The 12531-nt window shown below is 41.7% G+C and overlaps 2 protein-coding genes across 5 annotated transcripts in view; both read left to right on the forward strand.

The window, feature by feature from the left end:
* The window catches only part of LOC307136650 (procathepsin L-like), a 1021532-nt gene that overhangs the window by 318814 nt on the left and 690187 nt on the right, over positions 1-12531 (forward strand). The window lies entirely within an intron of this gene.
* qkia (QKI, KH domain containing, RNA binding a) overlaps positions 1-12531 on the forward strand; it is a 78312-nt gene that overhangs the window by 20511 nt on the left and 45270 nt on the right. For all 4 annotated transcript variants that reach the window (XM_079833859.1, XM_079833861.1, XM_079833860.1 and 1 more), the window contains exon 2: positions 24-166. In XM_079833859.1, the coding sequence (XP_079689985.1) occupies positions 24-166 (143 nt within the window). The remainder of the gene's footprint in view (positions 1-23; positions 167-12531) is intronic.

Here is a 12531-nt window from a genome sequence, read left to right on the forward strand (position 1 = left end):
TCTGTCTTTTTGTCTACTTGCAGAGATAAACAGAGTGAGGAAAGACATGTATAACGACACAGTGAACGGTCTGGTGGACAAGCACCCACTGGAGTTACCGGAGCCGGTGGGATCTATCGTACATCTGCAGGAGAAACTCTTTGTACCGGTCAAAGAATATCCAGATGTGAGTCTCACTCGTTTTGTACATTTTTCTTTTTTTATGATGTGAACCCATCCATTTGGAATCAAGCACAGTGATTGACTTGTTGCTATAGTGGTTACTAGGGCTGGGTAAAAAAAAATATATAGATTTCTCAATTTTAACCGATTCTCATTTTTACGAACCAATATTGATTCTTAAATCCCAAGAATCGATTAGTCATCCTGTGTTCAGTTGATGAATGAACAGAACATTGTAGTGTGCCTCCCATCCAATAAATTGCAATTAATCTTTGTGCTTTGTTACTATTGCTATGAAACAAAGTTTCAGATTTGAAATTACGTCCGTAACATCACATTTACCTCAGAAAAACCATATACAGTGTCTATAAACTCATTCGTCAGCTAGAAAAATTAACTCTATAGAGGAGTATTTTGCTAAATACTGTATATGCACCATATTAAATATTCATTATAATTTGTTATTCAATATTTAATACATGTTTGAATAAATCTGGCAAGTTATGACAGCCACCATTTAAATGTTTACTTTATTATAATACTTTATTATAATAATAAAAAACAGCACTAGTGGCTACGTTTACATGCAACCAAATAATCCGTTAGTAATCGGATTGACGACTCAGTTGGACTGAAAATGTAAACACCTTAATCGATCCAATTGCGCTCGATCGTGGATTAGGACATTGTCCCACCAGTCCTTTCATACACAGGCGGTTGATTTTGGGTGCGGGTCCCTGACTGCATTTTTTTACTGCTTGATCGATAATAAGCAGCATGGCACATTGGTTCATGTGCTCATTGTCTCCTAATTGAATTAAGTCTGCTGTTTAAAACAAAGAAAAGTAGCAATGTAGGAGAATAGTACGTGCAAACAGCAGGACACTGTATATTTGTGCAGTTTACGCATGTCAAACTCAATTCCGATTTGAAGCTTGTGAATGTAAATGCGCACATCAGCCTGACCACTAGCATTCATGTAAATGGTACATTCAGAATCATAAATTAGAATTATTTAATTCCGATTGACAAAAGTTGTGCATGTAAACGTAGCTAGTGACAGATGAAGTCTAGAGGTGAGAACGTATTACTCCTGTGGCCTAAAGTTCATGTAAGTTCATGATTAGTTTGAGCAAACTCTGTTTTTTCGGGCTCAAGAAGGTGGATTGGTTTTTAACAGTGTTCACCACCATAGTAACTTTCACTACACGGCTAAACTGCTCTGGAGCAGGTTTTCTTCTGGGTTAGAGATTGCAAATCCAAACTGGACCAATCAGCTGCAAGTAAAGATGCAATAAAGCCACACCCCCTGTATCTGTCGTTCCAAATTAAACCAGTCTATAGTGAAAACTTTAGAGACACAATTGCTCATCTTTTGGTGCTAATTATTTATTATATATTATATTAATATTAATTGACAAGTAGCCAAATATAAATAATGTATGCATTCATAATTCTTTTAAACGTGTATTCATTTGAGCTCCTTGTGAACCTATAGTTATTATATATTTGTTTGATTCACATCATGCATTGATATAGTCAGATATTCTTTCAGCTGCCTTCTCAAACTTTCGCTGCAGCAGCAGTGTTTATTCCTGCTTTGTAAACGCATTTAATTTCATAATTTTCAAAATGATCTCTCAATCTTCAGAAGAGAAGTGAATTGCACAGTGTCCGTTTGATTCACTTCTCGCAAGAGAGACTGTGATTGGCTGTTTGTCGCACATGTCACACTTTCAGGTGCATACGCTTCAGAGTTAATCGCAAACTCTGGATTAAACCTGAGTTGACAGAGAACGTTTATTCCAAGCTTTGAGAGACCGTTGAACTTGATCTAAACCAGGTTGGATTTATCTGGATTTGTCAACTCTAAACCTATTCTGAAAAGTTTGTTCAGCTAGCTTCATGCAACAGGCCTCTGGTGAAAACATGATCTTTGGGAGTGAATAAGGACTCCCTGTCATAAGCTAGTTCAGTAAAAGTAATTTTTCCAGTTTCAGTCCCCTGTAGGCAGTTGGTAATGGTGCTGGAATGCCACAGGCCATGCTCTACTAGTAGAGTATGCTCTTTTTAGCTTGTGTTGTGCGTTTGACAAGTTTAAGAGAAGTGTTTCCACCAGTGCACATAATGTAGCTTGACGTTTAGATGCTCTTGTTTGACACATATCTCTCATTCTCAGACACCGACACGCACACATTGGTGGCCATGTCACACACGGAGCAATTTTGCTGCCTAATTCTTCTGCTAGGTGGACAAGAGAGGGGGGAGGAGAGAGCAAAAGAAGGGGGTTAGCAGAGCATGAAATGCGTTTTCCCTCTGACGGCCCTGATAAAGGCCACCCCATCCGTCCCAGTGGACCACACTCACACACACATAACCCCAGGTTTCTCTGAGTTTGAAGAAGAGTTAATTATGATAGAGGCTACTGCTCTGCTTATCTTTACTTTGTGCAGAATGTTACTTTTTTAAATTGGCTTTTACTTTTAAGCACTTTGTGTAATGATTAGCAGCCACTATCTAAGGCTGCATTTATTTGATTTGAAATATTACAATTTAAAATGAGTTTTTTTCTATTTATCCTCATGTCCAGCTGGTATGGGCAGGTGGGGCAGAGCCCTCTATATACACTGAATTAATAATAAAATATAAATGTGTTCAGCATTCTGCAACAAATATTTTTTGGACTTTCGCGCATGGAATTGTCAGGCATGTATCATGATGCTAAGCGGGGCAGCCGATTTCCGAGCCCCTTCCCAGCACCACACAAATTTCTAATGTAAATCTGTGGTGGAAAATGTAACTACAGCGCGCCATAATTTAGAGCCATTCGGGCAGATTTTAGGTTTCCCCGCTCATTTTCACATTACCTTACGTTAAACCTCACTCCAGACCAAGAAGATATCAGTCCGCTTTAGCGATGTCTGCATCAACTGTTGGCATGTCTGTTTTTCCTATGTGGAGTAGCCTATCAAATTAAAGAAAGTATAAAACCTTTAGTTTAAACGTTCTCATGTGGATCGCCTCTAGGCCAGTGGTCGCAACTGGCGGCCCACCAGCAATATCTGGCCCGCACCTGCAGCCAGATAATTTTGATAGCGGCTGGTGCTGAAATAGATCTGTCATGATAGTGTAACGGAGGCCAGCTAATGACAGCTGTGCAGGTAAATCTCACTGCTGTGACTCTGACAGTGACTGACGCTAGAGGCCTTGTTATAGCGTCCGAGTCCCATGCGGAAAGACCCGGGTTCAAGCACTGCTTAGAGTGGGCTGTGCGAACCGGAGCGATTTCAACAACAACAGTTGCTCTTAATCAATTTCTTAATCAACGTTTTTGCAGCAATGTGTTTATTTTAGGGTTGAATTGGGAGCTTTTCATTATAAAAGTTCTGAAAGACACTCAAAGGAGTCTGTGGAATGGATTGCTAAACACGCCTAAAATAGCCGCTATGAAAAGACGAACAGTGAACTATTGAAACATTTGCTTATAAAGCAGGGACTCTGCAACAACACGTGAACAATAACTAAAATTCAGCTTCCTTATCAAAAAATATTGACAAGACAACCAGCAAAAAAAAGTTGTCATGCTTCGTCTCGTGGTACCGTCTGATATTATATTCTTTACAAACCAACAACTTCGTTGCAGATGAGGCACACTGGCTTTACATTCACAAAACCAGGTAGGATGAACGCAGTTGTCTTTCCATTCTTCTTTGTATGCCCTATTTTCGCTGTCGACGTTCCTCTTTAGACTCTTTGACAATGCCATTTTCTCTCACCGGCTAGCTTAAATGTTAACATCACTCTCCATGCGACGTAATCGCGTACCTCCAGAACACAAACAATAAATAATGCAGTTTCGTATGTGAAGATATCAAGGAATAATTCTGAGTGTAAAAGTAGGCCATGTCAAATAATCATTACAATAAGTTAGGCTCCATTGGGTAACAAGCAAATTAAAATACACATTTATTTTTCACAATATGAAAAGAGGAATTAAAACATTGTTAGTTAAAAGCATGACTCAAACATGCCATTAATGGGCTTATTCAAGTCCCCTTTTATTTTGAGTTATTTTTATCCATTCCACATCTCCCACACGTGTGTTTTTGCAAGGCGGTCTGTGTTGCAAGTTGGTGAATGAAGATACTTGTCACTACTGCTTTATTAATTTATAAATTTTTTAAACTGTAACAGCTCACTGCCAGTTACAAAAGACACTAGGCAATTCTAGTTGCATTTTTCATCAATTAATTTCTGGCCTGCCATGTAGTGGCAAATTTGGCCCGATGCCAAATTTACTTGCCGACCCCTGCTCTAGGCTATATACAGTAGTTCTGTTGTGTTCGTTTTATGTTTGTTCTGAGAATAGACATGACTTTGTTTTCCTCACTGGAACGCCTACACAACTTGCAATATTTTAAAACAACATTCAGAGGCAATAAATACTACATTAAGGAAATTCTAAGATGGCATCCTATGCATTTGTCATGTTTACAAAAGTCTGTTAATTATCATTAGAGCGCCACCTTCAGTCTGAATAACGCAAGGGCATTCAAATTCTGACAAAAGTATGTCTGTGTTCAGCGATTAGAATATAAAGCTTACAAAATGTTTATCATAAAGTAGCGCTAAGAACCAGAATCTGCCCTACCTAAATTTACGGGCAGGAGCCGCTACTGCCCGTGTCATGTCAAATCGGAATTTTCAACAGCAATTACTCCAGTCTTCAGTGTCGCCCGATACTTCCGAAATCATTCTAATATCAATGTTGAACACATAACTGCTTAATTCTGTGTAAATCATTTATACTTTTTTCACGATACTTTTAAAAGTTCAAAAGAACAGCATTTATTTGAAATATAAATCTTTTGTGACATTATAAATGCCTTTACTGTCACTATATATCAATTTAATGCATTCTTGCTGAATAAAAAACAAGACTTTCTGACCCCAAACGTTTGTATGGTACTGTATTTCGTCTATCAGATGTCGGCACATTTCCTTCATAAATGAAATTCAACCACAGTGTCCTTGGTGGCTCAGATGACTGGAGTCTATGGAGACTCTTATGTTTGCTGGTGCATCCAATAAAAAAAACCTTTGTAATAACTTTTATAGCAATAACTAAAAAAAACCTTTTTTTTTTTTTTTGCCGCAGACGTTGTATATCCAAGGAAACCGGAATGGTGGACATGTGCAGCTCACTCTGGGCGGTATCAATGCTAATAGGGCAGATTGTCACCAGTCATGGGCGCTGCTTCCCTCTATTCTTGCATAAGAGTAGGGGGAAATCTGGAACCTCTCGTTTGGAAATACTGTTTATGATTTATGGGGATTATAAAAAAGAAAGTGGGTGGTTTTTTACAATTATAGAACTGGTTGTTTACACACACTGTGGACACATCTGTGTTCAAACACCTTATAAAAGTGAATTTTGCATAACCGGTCCCCTTGAGTTATTCAGCAGAGTAAATATACTGTAATTGGGCTAATTCTCCCATATTGTCTTTTAAGCTTATGTATGTAGGTGTTTAAGACTGTTCATGTGACCTTCCGTCTCAGAATAGCAGGAACAGCTATTGGGAAACATGGCTGACCAGTATAGAATGAACACCGCAGCTCCATCATGCCATGGAAAATATAGAGTAACTGTTTGTGTGTTTGAGCAAACGCAAGGACACACACACACACACACCAGTACATAGAATCCCCAGCTGACCCCCTCAAAACTGTTTCTCTCACTGTGTTCCCTGCCAGTCTCGCCTCATTATTCTTCCCCCTGGTGGTTACATGAGTCACTGTTTCAAAACACACACAAAGACATTTCCACCCTAATGTTCTAAACACGCAGGAAAAGGAAGAATAATTGTAGCCGTTACTGGTTTATTGCGCGAGGGAATGCTAACTTCACTTTAGTCACTATGTCTCTGATTTGCTCTTTCAGGGAAGAGAGTTGGCACGGTCATCCAATCTGCAGCTTGATTGAGAATAAAGTGTCCGTGATTGGTGATTCGAAGGTGTTGAGGTTTAAATAATGCTTTCTCAGTTGGATGGAAAGATTTTTATTGGTGTTTTATAATGTGAACTTGCTGTATATTAAACACACTGAGGTTTGACACCTGATCTAGTTACATTGCTTTACATTGAGCTCAATTCACGATTCTAGCGCTTCTATTGTAAAAGGTTATTTTAAAATGAAGTCTATGGAGGAGAGAGGTCTCGTTTAAAATGTCCAGTGAGGAGGTAAAAGAGCGCTAGGAAGAACCGCACACGTGGGCTCATCCGCATAGGCCAAACCCCTCATTCCAGACTAAACATCTGTTCGCGCTTTAATGCTTTGAGTATAAACGGAAAACAGACTCGAGTAAACGGACCCTGTTCTGGTCTTTTTTGTGTGTTTGTGTGACTGTCTGCGTGTGTGTACAGGTTTGGCTATACTTGTGTGGACAAAATGTCCTGTTATAAAATGAAATGGCATAAAAAAAAGCAAGACTAGTGAAGACATTTACTGGTCCTCACTAGTTAAAAAGGTTTATTAATCGGCCAAAACATGTTTTTATTTAAATAGCCTAGTGTGCATGGGTAGGGGTTGGGTTAGACATTAGAAAATATCATTAACCTGATATCAAATCATTTGAAGTTTTAAAGGGATCGTTCACCCAAAAATGAAAATTCTGTCATAATTTACTCAAGTTGTTTCAAAGCTATATGAGTTTCTTTGTTCTGCTGAACACAAAAGAAGATATTTAGAAGAATGTTTGTAACAAAGTAGATTGAGCAACTATTGACGACCATAGTATTTTTTTTTTCCTACTATGGTAGTCAATAGTTGCTTGGTTACAAACATTCTTCTAAATATCTTTTGTGTTCAGCAGAACAAAGAAACTCATACAGTTTTGAAACAACTTGAGTAAATGATGACAGAATTTTCAGTTTTAGGTGAACTATCCCTTTAAGCAATGCCCTCACTAATATAGTGAAACAAACGTGTGATTGTTTGCGATACATTCACATTTCTGTATTTCTGAAGGACAATAGGAATAAAACTCACATAGAAATAAAATTAAAGGCGCATAGAAAGGAACATGAATATTCTATTCTCAGGAATAGAACTGCAACACAAAGTAGAAAATATATAAGTATTCTCAACGGAATCTAACACACACTCGTGGGTAATTAGGTCTTGGTTCCTCAGAATGTCCATTTCATAAAAATAGCTTATCCTGCGAATGTGACAGTTGGTTTACAAGTGTTTGTATCTGCGAGCATGTGCTCAGTTGTGCAGCCAATCCAAAGAATCTAACCTTAGATCAAACATCGGGTTGAACCGCGACCTTCAATACATCTCTGAACGTACTAGTAGCTGCCCTGTTTATAAACCTCTGTCTATATACAGTAACAGTCTCTCTCCTGAGATTTACAGATAAAATAGACTGACTGGTACGTCTTGGAGAAAAAAAGATGGTTGACAGACCAGGTCTATCTGGAAGCATCTGATCCAAGATGGCGGCGCGAGTAGTTCGCGAGGCTCTGGGTCTCTCCAGATTCTGCAATTTTGCGGTATTTTTCCTGCTCATCTCGGGTCTGTTCGTTCAGAATAGTTGTGCCTTAACATCGTACACCCGTGGTGAGATTTTGGATATTGGTTTGCGAATTTCCGACAGTTTTATGGACAATCTTCGACTCCTTCCTGAGATCGCTAGAACACCCGAGGCTATGCACTCTGCCCGGCCGGGCGGAAGTGCTCGCAGGCGGCGCCGAGATCGTAAACAAAGGCGGGGAATACGCGGTGGTCTGAGAGCTAAGCTAAGGCTAAAGCTAAAGCTTACCCCACATCGGCTCTCTTTACCCAGTATTTTCCTTGCCAATGTACGGTCGCTAGTGAACAAAATGGAGGAGATTCGACTCAGCATCACACACAGTAAGAAACTTTTGAACTGTAACGTCCTAATCTTCACGGAAACCTGGCTAAACGGCGGAATACCGGACACCGCTATTGAGCTAGCGGGATGCCACACACTCCGGGCGGATAGAACATTAGATGGCTCCGGTAAGACCAGAGGTGGTGGATTGTGCATTTACATTAACAAAGCCTGGTGCACAAACTCTGCTATTGTTGGGAGTCATTGTTCAGCTAACCTCGAGTTTCTCATGGTTAAATGTAGACCGTTTTATCTGCCGCGAGAGTTCACTTCCACCATTATAACTGCAGCCTATATTCCCCCGGATGCTGATGCCAAGCTTGCTATGAAAGAACTTCATGCAGCCATCAGTAAACAACAGACTGATCACCCGGAAGCTGCTTTTATTGTTGCAGGTGACTTTAATCATTCAAACTTAAAGTCAGTGCTACCCAAGTTTCACCAGCATGTTTCCTGCCACACCAGAGGAAACAAAACCTTAGACCATGTTTACACAAACATGGCTGGTGCTTACGTTGCGACACCCCTCCCCCACCTGGGACAGTCAGACCACATCTCTTTGTTCCTCATCCCCAAATATTCACCCCTCATCAACCGTGTGAAGCCATCAGTAAAGACCATCAAGGTGTGGCCTGCGGGGGTTGATTCCACACTCCAGGAAAGGTTTCTACACACAGACTGGAGTGTGTTTGCTTCTCAAGCCACCAGTGGCGCTCACACGGACATTGACTCCTACACCTCCTCTGTATTGGATCATATCAATACCACCATTGACAGTGTTACAACCCAGAAACAGATCACCACATACCCAAATCAGAAGCCATGGATGAACAGGGAAGTGCGACTCCTGCTGAAGTCACGCAATACTGCCTTCAGATCAGGAGATGCACAAGCCTACAGCGCATCCAGAGCTAACCTGAAGAGGGGCATCAAAAAGGCCAAGCACTGCTACAAGCTAAAGATAGAGGGTCACTTTTCCAACTCTGACCCTCGACGCATGTGGCAGGGCATCCAGGCCATCAGTGATTACAAACCCCCCCACTCCACCCCCGCAGCCACTGATGTCAACTTCCTGAACGAGCTAAATCACTTTTATGCTCGCTTTGAAAGAGACAACAGAGAAACTGCCACCAAGCTCAAACCCTCAGCTGACCCACCAATCACACTCTCCTCCACAGATGTCTGCAAGTCACTGAGCCGGATCAGCGCGCACAAGGCTGCTGGACCAGACAACATCCCTGGTCGTGTTCTCAGGGCATGTGCGGAGCAGCTCGCTGAGGTTTTTACAGACATTTTCAACCTGTCTCTTGCCCAAGCAGCTGTACCTTCATGCTTCAAACGCACGTCCATTGTGCCAGTGCCAAAACACTCTAACCCGAGGTGCCCTAACGACTACCGCCCTGTAGCACTCACACCCATCGTTATGAAGTGCTTTGAGCGGCTGGTCCTGGAACACCTAAAAGACTCTCTACCATCCACATTGGACTCACACCAGTTTGCCTACCGCAGCAATAGGAGCACAGAGGATGCCGTTTCCATGGCACTGCACTCTGTGCTCACCCATCTGGACAATAAAAACACTTATGCACGCATGCTGTTTGTTGACTTCAGCTCAGCATTCAACACTGTCATCCCAACCAAGTTAATAGCCAAACTTGGAGACCTGGGCATCAATACCTCAATGTGCAACTGGATTTTGGACTTCCTAACTGACAGACCCCAGAATGTTCGTTCAGGATCCACCTGCTCCACATCCATCACACTCAACACTGGTGTACCACAGGGCTGTGTGCTAAGTCCGTTTCTCTACTCCCTCTTCACCTCCGACTGCAAGCCTGTGTATGGATCTAATTCTATCGTCAAGTTTGCGGACGACACAACGGTGATTGGGCTCATCAGCAACAACGATGAGACTGCCTACAGGGAGGAGATCCAGCACCTGGCCACATGGTGCACCGAAAATAACCTGCTCCTCAACACCACCAAAACGAAGGAGCTCATCGTGGACTTCAGGAAGGAGCCAAGAGGCACACACGACACCATCCACATCAATGGAATGGCTGTTGAAAGTGTCTCCAGTTTCAAGTTCCTGGGGATCCACATCTCAGCGGACATGTCGTGGACGACCAACACCTCCAGCCTGGTCAAGAAGGCTCACCAGCGCCTCTTCTTCCTGAGGACACTGAGGAAGAATCAGCTCTCCTCGGCCATCCTGGTGAACTTCTATCGCTGCGCAATAGAAAGCATCCTGACCAACTGTGTGGCAGTATGGTATGGGAGCTGCTCTGTTGCGGAGCGCAAGGCACTGCAGCGGGTGGTGAAAACTGCCCAGCGCATCACAGGGACTCCACTGCCTGCCATCGAGCACATCCAGAGGAAACGCTGTCTGCATCGAGCTCGCAGCATCCTCAAGGACTCCTCTCACCCAGCCCACAGACTGTTTTCTCTCCTGCCCTCCGGCAGGCGTTTCAGGATCCACCGGACCAGGACCAGCAGACTAAAGAACAGTTTTTTCCCCAGAGCTGTCTCTTTATTGAACTCAAACCCCCGCTGATCCACTCCCCTCATATACTGATAACTCTCCTACCTCACATCCACCTTCACTTTGTTATTTGCACTACCGACTCTTTATTACAGTAACAACTGTTTACTTATTCATCTTGCACTACCACACCGTAACTGGATTATGCTCATTTGCACTGCCGACTGTTATTTACAGTACCTACTGTTTACATTTGTATTTTGCACCGTACTTCTAACTGTAATATGCAATCACTTCCACTGCACTTTACACTTTTTTTCGGATAGCTTCTGTCCATAATTTATTGCACTACCTTAATCCACTGCCATATTCCTAATTTTAGCCTAACATATCATTGTATACCTCTATCTGTAAAATTCTGTTTATAGTAATAGCCATCTGTATATTATATTATATTCATAGTACATATCCACCTGTAAATTCTGTTTATAGTATTAACCATCTGTATATTATTCACTGTACATATTCACCTGTAAATTCTGTTTATAGTAATAACCATCTCTCTATTTATAGACATATTTATATATACTCAGTACATATCCATGTCCTGCACTTATGCAAACGTTGTATATCCTGCACTTGCTGCTATTGCACTTCTGGTTAGACCTAAACTGCATTTCGTTGCCTTGTACTTGTACTTGTGTAATGACAATAAAGTTGAATCTAATCTAATCTAAGTGACAGTTTTCCTCCCCCTCTCTCCTGCTCAATCTTTGTCTTTCCTCTAGTGCTGCCAGTGAGTTTCAGCAAGACGTTTAGCTCCCTCTCTCTTTGGACAAAATCCTATTACATCACCTGTCGTATACAAACTGCTTTTTGCTGTAACATTGCAGTCTCTGTGTGTGTGTGTTGCAGGCCAAACACGCTGTTATGAATATGCATGTTTGTGGTTTAGTGTATGTTAATAATAATTCTGATTCATTTAGCTGTTTACATATTGTAATTTTGTTCACATGCTGTACAAACACCTGTACGAGCACGGACGCACGCACGCATCATTTGTGCGGTTGAACCATCTGATCTCTTCTCTGAGATTCAGGAAGTGGTCACCTCTGGGTTCTGGCTCACTTAATGGCAGCGACGTGGCTGTTCTGCTGCAATCAGCTCACCGAAGCAACAAGCTATTAATGGAGTCATCCTTGAACTGAGAACGGATGGTTCTCCTGTCTAATGCTGGGATGGTTATTGAAGGTTTTTCATAGTGATTCTAAGCAGGGTGGTGGGCCCATTGGGGGATGGAAAGCTGTTTTTTTATGTGAGGCAATATTAAGGTTTGGTAGGTTGGAGATCATACTAAAGCCCCCAGTTTTTATTTGCAGGTTATTACTAGGGCTTTTGAAGCCAAAGGACTCTAATCGAGCCTCGCAAATGACATCGAGTCATTTCTGAAAAGCTCACCGATTCATCAGAGGAGGCCTGCCCGCACACACAGACCCCTCATTGCCACTTATGCTTTTCTGTAGATGCGTGCCTTTTCATTTCCCTGTCGTTCGTTCTTAATTGCCATTTGTACATGCAGATGTTTCATATTTTCTGCGTGCTCTCAGAAGTGCAGTTAAAAAAAAATGATAGCAGCTCTGCTCATTCGGAACATTTTTAATGTCGGTTGTCCTGCAGAACTCTAGGAGAGGAAAACGTTCTACAATTGTCTGAAAAGCGACATGGTCATGTCACAGTTTAGGTCTCAACTGCGTTTTAAACCCAATGAGCCACATACATAGTAGGGATGTAATGGTTAAAACAAGCTACAAAAAATCATTAGAATGCAACCTACCAAATTGTTGGATGACTGGTTCATGTGTGTAGTGCCAAGACGACAGATTTGGCTTCCCTGGGCGTGTTCCGACATGCCCGTGATGCCCGAAAACACTATGTAGACAACTTGCTTGGGTTTTGAAACTAAGC

This window comes from Gobio gobio (assembly GCF_949357685.1).
Source record: "Gobio gobio genome assembly, chromosome: 13".
Classification (NCBI taxonomy): domain Eukaryota; kingdom Metazoa; phylum Chordata; class Actinopteri; order Cypriniformes; family Gobionidae; genus Gobio; species Gobio gobio.